This window comes from Budorcas taxicolor, chromosome 7 (genome assembly GCF_023091745.1).
Source record: "Budorcas taxicolor isolate Tak-1 chromosome 7, Takin1.1, whole genome shotgun sequence".
NCBI classification, from domain to species: domain Eukaryota; kingdom Metazoa; phylum Chordata; class Mammalia; order Artiodactyla; family Bovidae; genus Budorcas; species Budorcas taxicolor.
The window spans coordinates 30,378,275-30,399,834 of record NC_068916.1 but is presented as its reverse complement, the minus strand read 5'-3'; the positions used below and the strand labels follow the sequence as shown (position 1 = coordinate 30,399,834).

Below are 21,560 nucleotides of genomic sequence, written 5' to 3'. Positions count from 1 at the left end.
TATTCAGTCAAGCCAGACACAAGGGTAGTGAGAGGCCAAATTTTTAAAAGTCCATACATAGCTACCAGAGGAAAGGAATCTTTTATAGGCTGCAAGAACCAGGTCAGGTGGTCCATTCTGAGGTGGCTGAGGACAAGCAGTATGTACTGAGGTGATCTGAGGATTCAGGCTGGGAAGTAACTGGACAGGTAGGTGGATGAGAAAGTCATCTGGTCAGACTCACCTGCTGTACTCTTAAGCTGTTCATGCAGTGCCTTTACACATCCTTAAATCCTACCGAAAACTCCACTGCTGCTGAAAGCAACAGGATCCCAGGTCTATGTAGAAATCACTGGGTTATACCTGTAAAGGAACTCTTCCAACTTACACAAACATGGCACCACACGTACCCGGAAGATGTGATTCACCTCCCCTGCAGTATGTGCTGGCCTTAGGCATGGATACTAGGCTTTCTTCATGAAAAGGAATCACACACATTTTAAAGGTAAATTTTGTTTCATATGAAAGTATCTGATGAAAGGTCTGCTATTGCGTATAGTACTGAGGAAACTTCTCATCCTCTCACCTACTCCTTTTCTCATTCATTTATGTCTACTGTGGTCATACTCAAACCCCAGGCACCGATGACAATCCAGCAGAGCAGTCAGTGTAAACACATTAAATGTCACTGACAAATGAAATGTCTGGTGCTGAAGGACCACAAAAAGGTGTTAAAGAAGTTTCAGACTCTCCCAATCAATTTTAGAACATATAAAGGTATCTGCAATGTAAACATTTAAACACCAAAAATACAAAGTTAGTTACTTGATACAGGAAGTGACAAGCACTAGCCCAATTTAACAAAAAAGTAATAGACTGCTCAGAAACTCAAAGATGTATACAATTTTGATTTTTATTTGATAAAATACACAGCCAAAAGATTAGAAAAGGCAAACCACACATCCATTTTAGAACTGTCCCTTTTGTTTCTTTAAATCTAAGGCCCCCTCTAGTGTTTGAAAACATCACATGCAGCACACAAGGCAGCTGAAGGCACAGTCACAATATTTTACCCGAGACCTTCCCAAACAAAAAGAATACTTCTTTTCATGTGGCACAAAAATCAATGAGAGAAAATGTTTAGCCATAATTAATATTTCACATTCTTTCTATAATTCTCATATTCATTATTCTCTCATTCAGTAATTTCTGTATTTACTGTTGGGTTGTTTGGGGATTAACACTTGGTAAAAAGGGAAAAAAAGAAAATATAAAGCATGGAGGGACTTTAATTTCCCAAACAAGAAATACACCTCCTTGAAAACAACAGAAAATAGCCTATTCTGCTTTTGTGGAAGTTTTCAGTAAATAGTATATACTTCCTAAAGTATATACTTAAATTTATTATATTTGGGAATAAGAAATTTTTAACTACGTCTATTGTAAAGCTGACCTAATCTGTGAATTTGCTCATTAAACCTTTTCAGTACCTGGTAAAAGGAAGTGGAAAGTGTTGCTCTGAGGGCAAATGTTTGCTCTGAACAACTTTACATAAGGAATCCTTAAAAATTTATATTGACATGGCACTACACCAATACGATGACTTAGTCTCATGTACTTTTGTAAAAGATTGATTAAAACTAGGGAAAATCAAAAATAGGTTTCCACTATACTTTCTTAGCTGAAGCGTTTATACGTCTGCTTTCATGCTTTATTACAGAGGGTTTATGTTAACAACTAGTATTACTATTACTGGACAATGAAATCTCTTTCCAACAAAAGAAAAAAATGCAATCTTGAGCAGGAGACTGACAGAGAAGACTTATTAAGCTATTACTTCATATTCTTTAAAGCTTGAAAATTTAACAGCTATCGAAACACGTTTAATCTGCACTAACTTTATTTTAAATAAATGACTAATTTGTCACTCAACAGATCACATATGACTTCCCTGCAAATGTTTCAAGTTAAAAAAAGGTAATCTAAAATGAATTAAATAAAACTAGTTGGATTTTAAGTGGTATCAACTTTTAAGATATCTCCTCAAATGAACAGCATTTTTAAAGTGCAACATACATTCTTTTGGCTCAACATAAAAAATTATGTAACTGGAAATTAGTATAGTCATTTCTCAGAACAAATTTAGAGAAAAGCTGTTTTGAAAGTTAGCCATGAAATGATAAACACTGACATCTTTAAAAAATGAGCATATAAAATACAATTATACATAAACCAGGGTGGGAGAGGTAGCACACAGCAAATAAAACCAAATAAATACTATACAATAACGTACAAAATTCTGCTTATAAAAAATTGAAAACTGCATTTTAAAACAGCCATTTCCCTTCTTTTGAGGGTTTTACAATTAAAATTTAGACCCGGAGTCTCAGGCAAAGTTTTTCAAAATGTTACTAGTTACTGGCATTGTTTTTTGCCAAAACCTCTCTGATCTGTCGGTCGAGTTCACTTATTATTCGATCCTCGTGATTATACACACCCGTCCTCATCAAAGTATCCCTTTCTTCTATTAGGCGAGTCAAATAATCATCCAAACCTTCTTCCAATGCACTGCCATGGGGGCCATCCATTTTTCCACTCGCAATCTCTCTGGAATCTGGGTACTGTTTTTGTTCTTGTTGCCTTAACCTGAGAAGTCAAGAACACAGGCCACTCGAGCAGGCTACACACACTGTTCTGGTTTTCAGTTAACACCGCCACTTAACAACAGAATGACTCAATGGTAAAATACATTTTCAGTAATATTTTCAGGAAGAAAAGAAAAATCTACTTGGCTAGCTAGAGTTAGCACACTTATAAAAAACAGTTTTAAAAACCAATTCTTGCATAAAATACATGAAAACTAGAAATTTTGGGAATATGCAGGAAAAAAATCATCATCTTAACCAGAGGTAAGCAATCTAAGTAATTTTCTATATCTCTTCTCAATTAAAAAATGCATGCATTTCAGTTTTCTAAAAAGCAAATGAATATATGTAATTCTGTACAATTATCAATATATTTTCACTATTAATATAAAGAATATTTTCTTATATTATTATTATTGATATTTAGGTTGTTATTAAGCCCTTGTTATTGTTTCTTGAACATAATTTTCTTCTAACTTTATCCCACAAATATTTACTCATACCAAAAGGTGCTAGGTTTGGGGGATACTGTGTCAAATCAAGAAAAGTTTCTGTTATTATGGAGCTTATATAAATATTATTTGTAGAAAGTGGTATTCTTTAGATGTGAATGCTCGAATCTAGGGTGTGCACCTTTTAAGAGTTTGTATGGATAGCTTCAAGTTAAAATATTTTAATTTGCAACTACTCCTGACTTTTGTCTTTATAAAGAAGATAAAAAACAATTGAATCTAAGTTCCTGCTTCTAGATAGCCTTCACCGTAAGTAAGCCAATGAGAACCAGTTCTGAAATTACGTATGGTGTGGGGGAGAGGAAGAGCCAGGAAGAGTTCTGCAGGATGCCAGAAAGGGTGCAGGATCAGTGGTAGCACACAGTTTTGTTTGTTCATATGACTCTGAAACCTGAACTGACTCCTAAGATCCCTCACAAAAGAAAAAGAAACTGAGGTGTACAGTCCAAACAGGACACCAAATACCTCCAATCTGTTCTAAGAAAGGAAAAATAGGGCCCTGTGCTTTGGGACTCAGGAGGAAATCAAGTGATTAACGGGACACTGGTAAAATGGAGCAATACATGGGGATGATTAATAATAAGATTTAATTTCGTATGACCTACACATATGACAGGAACATGGCTATCTTCATTTAAATCACCAAAACAGTACTGAGCAAAGAGTAGTGGCTTAATATGTATTTGCTAAACTGCTATATACAATAGCAAAATTTTGGAAGCAAGGGGCATCTTAAAATTAATTCATAACATCTTCCAGATCTGTAACACAGTTGACACCAAATAAGTATTTGCTGAATTAAGAGACTAACAGAGTGAACTGAGCCCTGTAACATGCACTAAAGACCTTGACGTTTTTCCAACTGATATTTATACATTAATATTCTATTCTAAATGCATTTGTGTAATTCAGCTCCAAACCCACCGGATACAGTGACTGAGTTTCCCTAGTTTGTGTAGGGATGTATCATGGGGTAGTCTGTCAATGTATGTCCTATGTCCTGAATTGTGTCTTCCCCACATTCATATGTTGAATGAATATGAGGCAACCCCCAGTGCGATGGTGTCTGGTGATGGAGCCTTTGAAAGAGAATTAGGCTTAGATGACATCATGAGCCAGGGGCCATCATGATGCAATTTGTGCACTTCCTACAGGAGACATGGGAGAGCTTGTGAGGACAAGTGGTCAGGCAGCTGTCTAAAAGCTAGGAAGAGAGTCCTCACCAGAAACTGTGTTGGTGCTTTGAGCTGGAATTTTTAGCCTCCTAAATTTCTGTTGTTAAAGCCAATCTATGGTATTTTGTTATGCCAGCTGAGCTAAGACAGTATGCTTCGCTGCAACAAAATACTAGTCTCCTGATGATAAACTTTAAAAGTCTTCCCCTACATTCTCCTCCAAAAAGACACTAATTTGTTCTAATATTGCTTCCTAACAATTACTTTTCTAACACGAAATACTTAAAATAGTAACTAGGAGTACCATACCCTGACGCTACAGAGAAGCCCAGTGTTGCATAGTCGTTACAAATACCACCTCTGGCATCAGATCTAAACTCTGGCCCCCTGACTTACTAGCTGTGTGACCTCGGAAAGTGAAGTCAAGTCGCTCAGTCATGTCCGACTCTCTGCGACCCCGTGGACTGTAGCCTACAAGGTTCCTCAATCCACAGAATTCTCCAGGCAAGAATACTGGAGTGGGCTGCCATTTCCTTCTCCAGGGGATCTTCCCGACCCAGGGATTGAACCTGGGTCTCCCACATTACAGGCAGACGCTTTACTACCTTGGAAGGGGTACTTAAATCTCTTTAAAACTCAGTTTCCTCATCTCCAAATGGGATTAATTATATCTTCCTCAAAAAGTTGCTTTGCAGAGTTTAAAAAAAAAAAACAACAACAGTGGAGATAGGCATATTTAAAATAGCTGCTGATACACAATAAGGGCAATAATTAAGAGCTAATCTATTATTTATATAAATAATATAACAATAGTGAAATTTGTACTTTATATAACTAAATTTATTATCATTAATTACCTTGAAATAGTTGCAATAAATCTGAAATAGTCACACGGGAATAAAATTTAAAGTACTAATGCTTTGGAAACAAAAAAGCTAAACAGAGCTACATTCATGGCAAAAAAAAATGTGAGAGTAATGGTCTTTGGCAAAGATTTTCTATTATATAACTTAGCTACACTTTAGAAATGATGTCCCTTATTCTTAGACTTGATGTTGTACTCTCCCTGGACCAATGAATAAATAAAAAGTTGTACTATTTGAACTTGAGTAGTACTATTTGAACTTGAGTTCCATATTACTATGGAAAAGAAAGTAATTTTTTAATCATTATACCTGTTCAGTTCATTTCTTATATCCAACAATTCTTGTCTCTCGGTTTTTACTGTATCTTTTTCCTCAGCGGCCAGGTAACGTAGTCTCATCTGTTCCAATTCTTCCTGCTGTTTTTTAAGACGAGCCATTTGACTTTCTTGCTCTCGCTTGAAAGAAACAAGCCAGATCTCTAATGTTAGGAATACATATACTTACATGACTTTGATTTGTGATTATAACCTTCCTTGACTGTACCCATGATATAGCCATACACTGCAGATTCTGGAGACACATATTATCTAGAAATGTCCATGTTCTCTTTACAAACTTTTCTATGACTTCCCTTCCTGTTATAAGCCATAACCACTCATGTTCCAACCAGTGACTGAGGTTAGCTGAATATAAGATAACAGAAGTTAAGGGCAAGAAAGAGTCTGCTGTCAACACAGTAAGTTGCCACAAGAGCAATGGTAAGAGTAGCATCTAAGAAATGGTTAATTATATAAAATTATATAAGAAATTATAAAGGAATGATAAAGTATACAAAGTAATTATATAAAATACAAATTATACAGAGTTACCAAGAAAAATTCAATAACTGCCCCTGTACTAGTAATTAATTTCACTCCTATCTCAAGAAATAATATGCCTTTCCACTCTTCAGACTCAACAAAAAATCCATGCACATAAAATTTCTTTTATATAAATGTGTAACATTCCACAGAATGGATATTCCATGATTTAGTCGACCACTCTCTCAGTAACATTTTCAAATGCTGCAGCAAGACATTCTGTCATCTAACATAGTGATCTCATGAACTTCTCTACATTGTTACTATGAACAGGCACTGACTTTCTGCATTTTTGATAAGAGCATTTGATTTCATTTTTTAAGGTGACAGTCAACGTCCCCTTTGTTTAATAAATTTAGTTGTGCTACTTACAAGCTTTATGTGTAAGTTCATGAGATTGGCCAATTAATATTATTATAATAACATGCTTGTCAGATTTTAGAATGAAGATAATGGTGGTCTCATTGTTTTTAAGTGAGAATTATTTTCTATTCCTAGTTTCTGAAACAGTTTGTGCAGTGTAATAGGAACAGCACTGAATCTGTAGCTTGCTTTGGGTAGTATAGTTATTTTCACAATGTTTCTTCCAATCCAAGAACATGGTACATCTTTGATTTCTTTCATTCTTTTACACTGATGGAAAGTACTCATAATTTTCAGAGTATAGGTCTTTCGCCTCCTTAAGTAGGTTTATTTCTAGGTATTTTATTCTTTCTGATGCAATGATATATGGGACTGTTTCCTTAATTTCTTTTTCTTATCTTTCATTGTTAGTGTATAGGAATGCAACAGATTTATGTGTATTAATTTTTTAGCCTGCAACTTTACCAAGTTCATTGATGAGTTCTAGCTGTTTGACTATTTTAATTTAAAAAAGAACCTCAGTAGAGTTCCCCAGTGGAAAGATGGCTATTTATATACTGGGAAGTGGATCCTTTCCAGACAGAGAACCTGTGTGTACACTTTGATCTCAGACTTCAGCCTTCAGAAATGTGAGAAACAACTTTCTGTTCTTTATAAGCCATCCAGTCTGTGCTGTTTTGTTACAGCAGCCCAAACAGACTAGCGGTTACACAAAAGGTAACCAGCTCCATATACAGATCCTGTGTGTCACATGTTCTATGCTGCATTTTCTATCCTTTTTTCTCTTCCAGTTTGGATACTTTTTATTGGTTTATCTTCAGCTCACATATCCTTGGTTCTGCTATTAATTCATCTACTGAATTTATAATTCCGCTGTAAAACTTTTCAGTTCCAGGATGTCTACATGACTGAAAAGGTTCCACTTCTCTAATACACTTCTCTATCATATCACTTATTTTCTGGTAGTTATTTCTAACTTTCTGTCTGGGGATTGCAAAATCTGTTGATTTCTACTGAGCAAAAAAACAAAAAGACATTCTACATGCAAGTCTAATAAACAAAGGATGTGTAAAGTCAATAATCAGGGAAATAAATAAGTAAACCATAGACTGAGACCACTTCACACCCATGAAACTAGAAAAAATTTATACATCTGATAACAGCCAAGTATTCGACATGGTGTGAAGAGTAACAATTATACACCCGTCTTGGGAACTGCAGGTTTGTACAACCTCTTCAGAAAGTAATTTGGCAACATTTAGTGAAGCAGAAATGAGCAAACTCTACTACCCAGAAGTTCTACTTTTAGACAGAAACAGAAATGCTCACATAAAATTTTTCAGTGTTGTCTTACTATATGTTTAAGTTGTGTGACCCAGTAAAAATAGAATCAGGCTACTACATGAAAATAGTTAAATCACAGAAAACCACTTTGAATCACACTAGGCAGTCACAGAATGATTCAGAGTATTTCCATGTATATAAAGTTTAAAGACATGCAAAAGTAAATAGTATTATTTACCAATATTTTTAGTATCTTTATAATCTTATTAAAAAAATAGCAAAGGAGTAATAAATACCAAAGTCAGCAAAGCAGTTATTACCTGTGAAGAGGATGCAGGTGGGAAAAGGCACACAGCACTGATAATGCTGCTTCTTAAACTAGAAGGTGGGGGTTGAGGAGCGTAAGAATCTTCTTTGATGCCCTTTTTGGAACATATAACGTGTTTCATTTCAAAAGTAATTATTAAGAAAATAAAGGAAAAGAAATCCAGACAACACAGTGGATTGTTATATCTGGCTGAAGGTTACTAGTGACCTTATCTGAATAAGGTTACTAGTGACTTTCATCTTGTATGTTATGCTGCAAAAAATTTGGACTTTTTTTTTTTCTTTTACAGTGAGCAGATATAATTGCAAACGGGGGGAGGGGGTCAATGATTTAATTTTAGGTTACTCTGTGAAACTGTAACATTATGAAACTTGAAACACGTTAATTCTAAACCACAGGGAACGCCTTTACAGGCCCTGAAGTTTTAATCCAGTGTGCAGCACTAGCAATAGCCACACATGCACACACAAGCTCGAGGTCCGAGGAGAGCTCCTCTGCCGCCAGGTGCTGTGGGTGAAAGGCTCCTCAATCAAGTGAGTATAAGCTTTATTTTGCCTTGGCTGCCTATAAATCCAGAGAGGAGATGTAAACACACATACACTAGACTAAACAGCGGCTACAACGTGGCCACTACTTACTCTCCCACTCACACAGACCATGGAAGTCTGTGGGAAAAAACTTACAACTGAACTAAGGAACTCAAGTCAAGTTTTCTGAAAATAACCCAGAGCTGACAAGTCAGTAGGAGGGCCTGGATGGTTTCAAGACACAGTTTTTAACCAAGACTTGGACCTCCAACTGTTTTCTTAAACAAAGATTTACATCCCATCCTTGGCTAAATTACTTATAAATTAATCAAATTAATTACTCTGAGTGGATAAGCAGGAGGCTGGACAAGATAGTGCTGATGTCAGCCAATGAAGTCTGTGTTGTTTTAACTAAATATATCAGCTCAGTTTTAAACAGATCTACTGTGCACAAATATGGTAAGGGGCCCACGTCCTACCCAAATCTTAGTTCTGTTTCCTGTCCTGCAAGCAAACATACCTAGTTTTAATGTATCAGACATGATGAAAATGTTAAATTGCCCAGAACAACAAATTCATATCTCTTAACGATGATTCATTTCTTTTTAAAAAGTAGTGGCTATTATTCTTCCTCCATAACTATATTCTAATGTGTCAAGAAATGTTTTTAAGTAAATATGGTACTTAGGACACAGTAAAGTAACAATCTTAGAATTGGGGTGGGGGGAAGAAACTAAATTACCCCTTAAGTATCTGACAACTAGAACTCTTCAAAGTCAGTGTTATACATCATACCAAAGATAGCAAATCCAGAATGTATGGGTATCATTTCCTTGTCTTCTAAGTTAGGACCCATTTTATGTTACACTTATTTACATTTTACAGCTGTTGCCTACCCAGTTTACCCAAGAACAAAAAAGTTTACAAGATGAAAAAACACAGGCTTTTATACTTATGAATCAGAAGAAAAGATTTTTTTTTCTAAATAACTGGAAGATTATGATTTTTTAAATTCACCAATTGACTATACGAGGTCACCTTTGAGTAATGGAAATCTCTGTTTAAACATTCTTTTGGCAATAGGCACCAAGCATTAGGTCTTATTTCCAAGCTTTACCAGCTGGGTTTTGTCATTAACATTTATTAACAATCTAAGATACGGCTTTCGCCGTCTAATCCGCACTACACAAATGTTTTGTACTGCCCTCCAGAGGATTTTGCTGTGACAAATTACTGGCAGAGATTATAGCCCCGTGGCTATTCACCAGAGGCAATGTAAAATTAACATGGTACTAATCCAATTTAAACAAGAAGTTGCACAAACAATCCTCTGAACAAAAGCAGATAGAGGATTCCAATTTTATATTCAAACACAATGTGTTTTTAATAAAAAGTTTTAGGAAAAAAAACTGAAGTAATTTTCACACATATAAATTGTGCCTATTCGATGAAGTTATTAATTTTAATCTTCCAAGAACAGTTGGTGGCAGAGCACAATTCCCTATGGCAATCCCAAGGTCTATTACATTTTTAAAGTGCTGCATCTCTCAAACGTGGCCTGTAGAACATCAGCAATTCCTAGTGACCCTGAAATTCGTTTACAGTGTTGTTTCTAAAGCAGAAAGTCTGCGGGATAAGGAACAGAAGTGGTCTGCAATGACGCTTACTGCACTCAAAGAATTTGAGACTATTTTTTTTCATGAAGCAGACGTCTGAATCAGTAATTTAACAGTGTTTTCTCTTTAATTCACTTATAGAAACTTAAAAGACGCATCTGAACTTTTGTGATGTCTTCTGTTATTAGGTACAAATAGCTAAAATTACTATGCTAATGGTTTTTAGGCAAGAGGGTAGAAAAAACATAGGAAAAAAGGGTAAATAGAAAACAAGGAATTAAAGGACAAACCCAGAAGATAGCAAAAGTATATGAAAATGTATATGTTAGAAGGAGAGGGGGTGCTTGGGTGGGAGCATTTTTAATTGAACCTTTTTTAGAGTCAGTTTCAGTTCATGTTTATATTCAAAACCTTATTTTTTACATTTTAAAAACTACCTCAAACAATGTGAAAATAATATCATCCATCAATATACACATATGAACATAACTTAAAAATCAATTTACTTACTCACTGTTCTTGCATGGGTATTTCTTAGCAAGAAACGTGACAATTATAATGAAATTATGCTCTGATAATTAATTCCTAATTTCTCCAGAAGAAACACCCTAATCAACAGCTAACAGGTTTCCATCTTTTCATTACTAATTTTGGTAATGCCTTATAAATATTTACCACTGCATTAGTCTCTTATCCTTCATAAGTTGCATAAACTTCTTCAGGGGTAGGCGCTGTCTCCCACTTCTTTCCTACCTGCTCTTTATCTGCTATTTTTTATTTTTACCAATTTCTAACTATTTTTAAAATGATGAGCTCTAGTAGTTTTCTGGTAGCACCCTTAGGATTTTCCGTGTGTCATATCATGTCAACTGCACAGTGACAGTTTCACTTCTTTTCCAATTTGGATTTCTTTTTCTAATACTGATATTAGAAACATTGGTTTTGAACCATTTCTCCTTTAGCTTTGAATGACAAAATGAATGACACGGTCCTCTTGTTTGTCTAATACTTATTTTCTATTAGTTTCGCTAACTTCATTTGCATTTCTTACAACCCCGCCATATTCTTGTTAAGTATCAGCCCTCCCAGCCGAACTTTCCTGTGGAAGAGAACTGCTATCTCTTCCAGAACTGAGCATCCTCCACTGTTCAAGGCACACAGTAGGCTCCTGATAAGTACATGCTAATGAAAGAATGAACAAATAAAACAACTCTAGATGTTTCTCCAGACTTAACGCACTCCCACCTCTTTGCACCTGCTGACTGACACTACTGCGTATCTGCACAATTAGCCCTTATGTAGGTTTTTCTCCCTTCTGTCCATTTCTACTGAATATCTACCTTACGACTACCATCCAAAGTACTATTCTTACTCAAACTATATCGAACCCCACTTCCCTACAGCTATTATATATCTGCTCAGTCGTGTCCGACTCTTTGCGACCCCATGAATCGCAGCACGCCAGGCCTCCCTGTCCATCACCAACTCCCGGAGTTCACTCAGACTCACGTCCATCGAGTCAGTGATGCCATCCAGCTATTATATATAGCAACATCTTATTTTCTAGACTTAAAAATTTTCAAATTTTTGTTGCTGCCATTATCTTTCAGCTAGTCAGTCACAAATCTTTCTAATATTTGTTCTGTTCATCAATATACAGAGCTACCATCTCACTATGTCCCCACCCACTGAAACCAAGAACACTACACTACTGTGTAGCGACACAGGAGCGTTATGGCTCATGTTCTTTTATTGAGCACATACAAAGTACCAAACGCTACTAATGCTTTACAGACCACTCGGTAATTCTCAGACAACCTGGAGGAAAGATTTTTCATTGTACAAATAAGGGGACTAATCAGAGAAATCAAATGGCCCAAGTCGCAGAGTTATCAACAGCCACGATTCAGTTTGGCTCTCTTGACACCATGCCATGTTCTAAACTACTATGTATGCTGCCTCTGATAGAAGTTGTATTCTGTTATTTTTAATAGCCACTCTCATCACATTATTTCCTTACTCCCAGTTCCATGGGGATTCTTCCCTGTGGAACTAAAGGGAACTTCAATGTCTTGGCACCATGACTTTATCTTAGCTTCTTCTCTTTCAAACTCACTTTAATTTCTCATTTCCAGAGCTGGTCTATCTAACAGTCAATGATGGCATTTTCCTTGCTTATCATAAGCCAAATCATTACTACTTCTGCTTCAGTACTCAGGCAGAGATCCCTAATGTCTTCCATGCTCACTCTGAAATACTTTCCTTATGTGGGTTCTATGGAATTAAGCCATAACACTCACTGGAAAGAGGAAAGAGCGTGAGTGAGTTATATGATTCTATCCTCACTCTTACCACTTAGTATCTGTGTGATCATGTGCAACTTAACTTCTCTGAATGTAAATAGCACCTGCTATACAAGGGGGGTCTTGTTGTTTAGTCACTAAGTTGTGTCCGACTCTTGTGACCCCATGGACTGCAGACTGCCAGGTTCCTCTTATTCGTGGGATTTCCCACTGGAGTGGGTTGCTATTTCCTTCTCCTGGTGATCTTCCTGACCCAGGGATTGAACCCACATCTCCTGCATTGGCAGGCAGGATTCTTTACCACTGAGCAACCAAGGAAGGCCATATTGGATCTTGTTTAGGATGAAATGAAAAGATATGAAGGGCTTAGCACAGTACCTGAGACTTAACAGCTTTCCTTCCTCCTCCTTAAACATAAGCATTCTAAGTGCTATCAACAACATCTTCAGTTATCATCTCAGCAAAGGATTCCTGCATCTGTCCTTAATCTCAAACATCCTCCAGGTATCAGTCCATATTTCTGATTACTGAATTTCTTTCTGTAAAAATTAAAATGTTCAAATCTGCATGTCCTATCTCCTTCCCATGCCTCAATCAGCTGCTTGTCTTAATAACCATAATTCCACTATTGGAAAACTCTTTCTGGACATTAAGCCTTGAACACTTGACATCATCTTTGACTTTTCACTCTGCATCCGATTAGGTATAGTGTCCTGTACAGAATCTACCAAAATCACATCTTTTAAAATAACTTCTCTGTCACGTTCTCACTGCTACCACTTAAGTTCTAGTCCTTATTTCCTGAAATGACCTCTAAAATGGGACCTCCTCTGTTCTCCATGGAGTCTACGCTTTCTGACTTTTTGCCTCTTTACTATAATCATTCTATTCATTGTATTTACAACACTTCTCCCCCCGCCCAACAACTTCTCTAAACCACAAGCAATTCTCCAGAGGTCTATCTCAAATACCTCATCTTCTATGACGCCTTTTCTAAGTTCTATTCAATAAACACACTTCCCCTCTTGAGCACTCTGTGCGGTTCTTTCCAGAGCTCTTACTATTAGGCAGTAAATGTCATGGTTTTCTTCCCTATTACTAAATGGCAAGCTCCCTGAGACAAAGACCTATGTTTAACTTGTATCTATAAATTAAGGGCAGTGCCTTGAACACAGGAGGCCCTGGTACTATATATGATTATCCTTAGTCTTATGAGCATTTATAAAACATATTCACTGTAATATTATTTTATGCTTATAATCTCAATTCATCTACAAGCTATGTAAAGGCAAACTGTGCTATTCTCATGCAGTCTAGTCAATACTCTTCTATGACACTGGTATGCATTCAGAACAATACCATAAAGATGTTTAATAACATTTGATGGTTTGGGAGACATGTTAAAGAAAAAAGAAAACAAATCTAAGAGACCCTATGTACCAAATTTCATTCAGAATTTAAATGGACACATTTAACAAAAGCAAAGCTTAGAATAAACTAACCACTAATTTCAAAATGAAAATCTTGTTCATATTTTATTTGATCTTAATAATTTGAAGAAATTATACCCAAAATTAAAATTTTTTCATAAAGCTAACAGCATTTGTCACCCAGTGCCAGGAAGGGGGAAAAAAAGTAACAAAGAATCCAGGAAAGTACTATCACTTTTAAATTCTTATAAAATTATGCAGAACTACCCTGTGATTGGAGAAGGCAATGGCACCCCACTCCAGTACTCTTGCCTGGAAAATCCCATGGACAGAGGAGCCTGGTAGGCTGTAGTCCATGGGGTCACAGAGAGTTGAATACGACTGAGCGACTTCATTTTCACTTTTCACTTTCATGCACTGGAGAAGGAAATGGCAACCCACTCCAGTGTTCTTGCCTGGAGAATCCCAGGGACGGGGGAGCCTGGTGGGCTGCCATCTCTGGGGTCGCACAGAGTCGGACACGACTGAAGCGACTTAGCAGCAGCAGCAACCCTGTGATTCCTTTTCTTGATGAAGAAATTACTATGTCTTCCTAGGAAGTAACATTTAAAAATATGTTCTTAAAGTTCTCCCTCCAAAAGGTACTCCTAATAGAAAGAAATTAATACTAGGGAAAAAAGGATGGTAGTTTTATAAGTAGAAATTATTCCTAGTTTTCTGTGGGCTAGAGGATAGTTTCAATTAAGGAGAGAAAAAAAAAAAGACCTAGAAGTTTCAGTTTTTAATTAAGGAAAGGAAGATCTTATATATAATACATTAAAAAAAAAAAAAGGCCCTAATCTCAAATATAGAACTGGAGACTCAAATATGGACATCTGAACATAACATATTGCCACATATGCAAACTTGTAAAGAATCAAGGGAAAATGACATAAAAATAATAATCCATCATCAGCTATAAACTACATACCTGTTTAAGTCTGGCAAGTTCTTTCAAAGCTCGTCCCCACTGCTGCTTGTAATGCAGTTTAGACTTGGTTGCGGATTCCAACTTTCTTTCAAGTTCAACCTAACAGTGATTAAAATCATATCAAGTGAAACACTATACCACTGTGTACAATCACTGAAAGATAATATATACAAGGAGTCTGGCTTAAGAAAAGAGTTTATATAGCGTAACATACGACATCATCTAAAACTGTTATATAATTTACTATAAATATTATGGCACGTGAACATTTTCTTGTTTAAAATATAGTCGTATTTTTACTGCCTAACAGCCTATACTAAAAGGAACTGAATCAGTCTTAACTTCCAGACAGTTACTATAAATGTATTTAAAACATATAACAAAGATCATAGAGTAAAAAAACACATTTTTTTTTTGGTTGTTTTTTACAAAAAGCAGTTGTTAGCATTGCAATTTAGCTGACACTCTCGACCTTGAAACCAGATTACTCCTTTTGGAGACCTATCATTATGTGGAATTTTGTCTTACAGTGAAGAGCTTGTAGAGATACTTTTATAACTCATTTTGGCAAAAATCACAGAATTCTGAGAACAGTGAACTGTTTTATCAGAAAGCAGTTTAGTAAGAGTACAAAGTCAAAAATATTTTAAGAATGTTAAACCGAAGTAAGAAAAACAATGCTCCTAAAAACACTCATCTAACTTTTATTTTCTATTTTTCCTCAAACACATGAAGAGAAACACGAAAGAGATTCAATTTTTTAAATACAGTTATTTATACTTGCAGCAGGCAATCTGTTGTGCATGAACTGAAGCCAACTTGGCTAGGTCTTGGAATGTACTCTCTCAAAGTTTCAAACCAAGTACCAAACAAATTCATGCAGCCAACAGACAGTTTTACTATTGAAGTGATAAGGTGATAATATGGCTGAATTACAGTAACACACTGTTCATCTAAACTGGTGTAGTTTTTGAATATCAATTCTAGTTTTTCCCATATACACAACTCCTAATGTTTTGCAGAAAAATAAAATTGAAGACACTATTCAAATATTCAAACTTCAGAAAACTCAGGAGGAAATAAAATGAAAGGAAAAGTAGATTGCCAAAACCCCTTCACAAAAGACCAGAACGTTCTCTGCAGTAATATATGACTTCACAGAGTCACGGTTTTTGCTGCTTTACAAATCCCTAGAGCTTGGATTTAAATGTGTTGACATTTCACAACTAGACTCATACGTCTTAAGCTGAATAATATTCTGAGATTATCAAATATCTCTTCCACTTATGCCCCCAAAGATTTATTCCTATTACTTAACTGGACAGAAAACAACTGTCTAGTATAATTATGTAACAATTGGTAATTTAACAACCAGACATAAGTCAGAGGAAAAGAAAAAAATCTGTTTATAACTGTGAGATACAAGAATAGTATTCAATTATAAAAGTGATCATGTCCCTAGGTCTTGGAGAAGGTATAGTGTCCTGGACAAGCCCCAGGATGAGGGTTAGGACAACCAGAAAGATAGTTTTTACCCACTAAACTGACTCCATCAGAAAAAGCTGGGTAGGCTAATCATTTTGCCATGATTATCAAAATAATTCACATTTGCATTGTTATTCACACTAAACACATAATCAAAACATATAATTTCTTTTTTCTTAACAAACAACAGTGATAGCTAACAAATCTTAGATGTAAACATCATTTTCCTAATTTATCCCAAACTATTAAATCAGTGATTCCTAACTTTTTTTAATGATACAAATGCCTCTGTGATTCTAATGTAATATACACACCCAATTCCCAGAAAAATGTATACAACCAAAGTTTTGACACAATTTCAGGGCATTCAAAGACCTCGAGCCCTTTGTGGGTAGCGATGAGACTTGACGTCATCTTTCTGCGCTGCACGGACACCCGCCGGTGGAGGAAGGAACGGCTCTGCCGCTCTTCACTTCTTTTGTTTGGCTGCTCTTTCGGAGTCATGGCGCCGTCGCTATGGAAGGGGTTAGTGGGCATCGGCCTCTTTACCCTAGCCCACGCAGCCTTTTCCGCTGCGCAGCATCGTTCTTATATGCGATTAACAGAAAAGGAAGATGAATCACTGCCAATAGATATAGTTCTCCAGACGCTTCTCGCCTTTGCAGTTACCTGTTATGGTATAGTTCATATTGCAGGGGAGTTTAAAGACATGGATGCCACTTCAGAACTAAAAAATAAGACATTTGACACACTAAGGAATCACCCATCATTTTATGTATTTAATCATCGTGGTCGAGTACTGTTCCGGCCTTCGGATACAACAAAGTCTTCAAACCAAGATGCACTGTCCTCCAAGACATCATTGAAGTTACGAAAACTTGAATCACTGCGTCGTTAAGATTTTTACAAATTATAACAACAGGACAGGACACAAAGCTGGAATATTGGAGTTTGGGATACAAAACACTCTCCCATCAGTATTTATATTGATCGCTCAGACCTAATTAAAAAAGGGTCTACAACCCTTACTTGTACACTGTTAATCAAGTCATTAATGCAATATAAGTTATTTGTGAAATGAGTCTTTGATCTTTCACAGAATTCTTTTTTCATTTAAAACAAATTCACATTTTTTGTAAAAGTCACTGAGCACACTTCTTTGAAAAATGTTGATGGTTTTGTAATTATTTATTTTCTTAGGTTTCTTTTGCACTAGTTTTTAGGATCCTTTTGGAAATAGTGTGACTGCTGCATTTTGCAGTATGAATGGTAGTAAATGGTCTTAGGTTCTTAACAACAAATGGATTTCTCTAGAGAGACCAAAATGGTGGCTTATCAGTTTTTCTTATGCCCCCTAAGAAGTGGCTCTGCTTCAGCAGATACTTGCCAGTTTTTAATTTATCCGTGACTTCTCACCCTACCCCACTCCCGTATACCTCCTAACATCAGCTGTCTTGCTTCATCACTTCTCTGGGGTTCAGTGTGCAGTGAGCAATTTTTGTGTCAGAAATCCCCTGTCATAACAAATAGATTTAACAAACTCAACTTGTGTAAAGCTATCTGTGTTCTCCTTCATATATCTGTAAAAAGATGTCCCTAATTGATTATGTAGTGTAAGAATAGTTGAAGATAGACCAGAAAGACCATCCGTGAATTAATTATCCTGCCTATGTAGAAGAACAGTGATCACTGAAGAAAACTGATGAGTTGTTACTAGCCAGTTTAACTTATTCAAAGCCTCTTGTTATTTTACTGTATACTAAACTAGTGAATTCGTTGGAGAAGGCAATGGCACCCCATTCCAGTACTCTTGCCTGGAAAATCCCATGGACGGAGGAGGCTGGTAGGCTGCAGTCCATGGGGTCGCTAAGAGTCGGACACAACTGGGCAACTTCACTCACTTTTCACTATGAGACTTGAGGAAACCTTTTTTGCACTTAAATTATAAGCCAAGTTACAGACTGAAAATAAAATTCGGCTCAGCACCTAGCATCAATTCAGGGCCTAGTGAAGACCAAGCAGACGTTCACTGCTTTTAATGTCCCTATTTCTATCCTTGATATATCCACAACTCCTAATTCTCTACTGTTGGCATGGCATTGTCTTTGCCTCGAATCTTCTATTCTCCAGTTCCAATCTGTCATAAGAAACTACAGATTTCTTCCTTGAAATATTTTCCAGTTTTATTCTTTTTGTATTCTTACTACCATTTCCTAAGTTCAGGCTCATCTCATCTTCTCTTGTCTCCTCAGCCTTTAATGTAGTCTATCTACAAATCCTGCAAGCCACTATTACATCAATTTACTCTCTACTAAAGAATCTACAATAGCTACTATATTGAACCTAAACTCCTCTGCGTAGGTGTTACAGCACCAAAACACAATTTCCATCCTACTTGTTCAACTTTCTTGGTGTTCAATATGAAATACCAACCACCAGTTTTGTCCCCCTCCATCTCTTAGTCCAAGTTACTTCCAAGTTACTACCTATCAATCTTTTTGCTTCACTGCTTACTTAAAACTTAAGGTTCAGCTTAAATTCTACCTCTACATGGAGAGGCCTTAAAACTACTATATTCTGAAAATCAAATGATTTCTTTTTTCTGAGTTGCAAAGAGTTTCTATCACATTCCCTGGTATTTAATTATATACAATCATTTAAGCCTCTCTCGGTTATCTCCCCAATTAGGTTACAAACTCTTTAAAAGTGAGGTCCCTTTCAAAAGGATAACATAGTTTTCCTCTTATTCTTAAGTCAGGGGTGGCCACACAATAGGAACTCCCCAAATGTTCTTAAATACACCAATTTTAGTTTCTATAGAACTTGTTTTCTTTGTGCCCTACTAAATTATAATGCTTTCCCTATCTTATTTTTTAAAAGTCCAATTTTTAAGCCATATAAAGTCATTTCCTAGCTTAAAGCAAATCAAACTATTTGTTACTTCTTATAAAGGGAATCAAGAAGTGAAATTAGTAAAAATGTTAACTTTAAATCTTAATGTTAACTTATTTGTAGACCATTACAGTGAAAAATGGGAATATTTGTGTTACACTGAAGAGATGAGTAAACAAAAACCAAAAAGCTCTCAATCAGACATAACTAGAAGTTGCAGACTAAATCAGGGACTTCTTCACTTACGTCTTCCTTTTTGTGCTTTTATGTCTTTACTACTTAAGAAATAAGATTCTGCCCTCTTCTGGCTCCAAAAACACTTACAAAGAATTTTCAAAAGAGGTGAGAAGTCTTATTTTACTAGGTATTTAAAGACAGTGGATGAATTCATTAGGTCTGATATAAAGGCACTTCAATTACACTTTTTTTTTTTCCCCTCAACAAGTTCATGGTACTATTCATACTTGTAATATGTTTGGTGATTTTTAGTCTATTGATAGAAATGCAGTTGGAAGAAGGAATTTTAAAAATCACTTACCATTTATTTCTGTGGTGGATATTATCTAATTTCTATTCAGAAAAGATGAATAAGATATTTCTGTTCCCATTTTGAGATATTTGGTCCTGAATTTCCCCAAGGTAAAAATGGAAATACTTTTGACACCTACTTAATAGAGTTTGTGAGAATTTATGAGATATTGTCTGAATGCTTCAAAGACCTCTGGTAGGCCACAGAATTCATAGTACAAAAACAGAAGTACTTTAAATACTTAGATTAATCAAAAAGGGTGGCAAATGTCCAGCTTGATTCAAATTCAAGGTCACTGGTAAAGAAATGAGGAGAAGGCTGAGAGTGAGGAAACTGTCTAGATATGTAAGAAGCAGAACTTTGCAATTAAATACATATGAGGTAAGAAGAGGAACCAAAAAAGCATGGCATTTGACAAGCTCCAGAAACATTTAATGAATTCAGAAATGCTAGAAGAAATCAGTTAAGACCCTTTTTCAACTCAGTTTTTTAAACCACATTCTTATTCTTCTCTCCAAATTTTCTATATACACCCTTTTTGCCTCTTAAATAGTCCTATCAAGGACTAAATTTTATTTCTATGGCCCAACCATCCTCTCCTTTTTTAAAGCTTCAGTTTCTCCTTGCTGTTATAGCTTTCCTGACAGGTTTGTGAATTTCTTTAGTCCAGGCGTTACTCAGTTCTGCTGTTTTCAACCAATGACTCCAGTATAGGCTATAATTGATAAAAAAGCAATGAAATTCAAGTGACGGTGTCATGAGCATCAAATTCTTTGATGTGATGTATTATTTGATATCAGAAAATTACAGTTAAATGTTATTACACTGAATATGCAAGTATCATTTACTGATCTTATAAAATGATCATTAGGGCTAGTTAAGATGCCATAAACTAACACAGGTACCTTTTCCAAAGTGAGAAGATTTATTTCAGACTGTAGTCGAATTTCTGGTTTGCTGCTTTGCTGATCTTTGAACTGATGGAACTCTTTTTCTAAAGTCTTATACTTATTTTCAGCATCATTGAGCTGTATTGAAAAAAAGATTATAGCTGTTTTAAAACAGAGGTATGCAAAGTATAGTATTACAGAATTCAACACTGTCATTTTTTCTTTAAGGCATGTTCATATTTAGAAAATTTAGAAAATACATAAACTATAAAGAAGAAAATTAATTGCTCTAGTAATCTTAAAAATTCACTAAGTCAGCTAATTAACAATATACAAAAACTTTTTAGGAGTATGAAATTTCTCATAAAACCAGTATCTTGAGAACACTGTTGTTAAATTTTAGGTGACAAATAGAAAAGTAATATTATAAAAACACTAGAAATAATTTTTTTTAATGTGTCATGAATGATTGAACATTATACCTAATTACTGATGAAAGTAAGTTTAATTTTAATGCAGTGTTTATTGTTCTTATAATTTGATACTCTATGAATTTCATAATTTCAATATGAATACAACTTAAAGATTTGGCTCAGTCCCTTCCTATTTATAGGTAACAAAATCCAGTTCTCTGAGGGTCAGAGAACTGGATTACTGAGGCAGTGCCATAGAGCTAGTAAGTGGCAGACATACGAACAGAACTCAGATATTTTCATCTCCTAGAATGATCCTCTAATGAAAACAAGCAATACTTCCTTAAATTAAAAAAAAAAAAAAGACTGTCTTGACTAAATACTGTAATTTCCCTTAAAACAGTTTCAAAACTATCAAAAAAGATAAAAGTGTTCTTTCAAAATCTGGGATTTTTTTTTTTTAATCAAATGGAAGTAAGCACAGGGATTTCCT

The 21,560-nt window shown here is 35.6% G+C and overlaps 2 protein-coding genes across 2 annotated transcripts in view; one reads left to right on the top strand and one right to left on the bottom strand.

Annotated features, from left to right (window-relative positions):
- Positions 1-881: 881 nt before the first annotated feature.
- Positions 882-21,560, bottom strand: part of CEP120 (centrosomal protein 120) — an 84,272-nt gene continuing 63,593 nt past the window's right edge. The window contains exons 17-20 of the mRNA XM_052643098.1: positions 20,670-20,792; positions 14,859-14,957; positions 5,487-5,632; positions 882-2,625 (exon numbers count right to left, since the gene is read on the bottom strand). Coding sequence (XP_052499058.1) covers positions 2,391-2,625; positions 5,487-5,632; positions 14,859-14,957; positions 20,670-20,792 — 603 coding nt within the window. The 3' untranslated portion in view covers positions 882-2,390. The remainder of the gene's footprint in view (positions 2,626-5,486; positions 5,633-14,858; positions 14,958-20,669; positions 20,793-21,560) is intronic.
- On the top strand, positions 16,846-17,241 carry LOC128050747 (ER membrane protein complex subunit 5-like). Its single transcript, XM_052643099.1, has one exon. It carries the CDS (start codon positions 16,846-16,848, stop codon positions 17,239-17,241), a length of 396 nt encoding a protein of 131 aa, XP_052499059.1.

Bases quoted from the DNA above. Each gene is read 5' to 3' on its own strand.
- LOC128050747 (XM_052643099.1), top strand. From the start codon at position 16,846: ATGGCGCCGTCGCTATGGAAGGGGTTAGTGGGCATCGGCCTCTTTACC.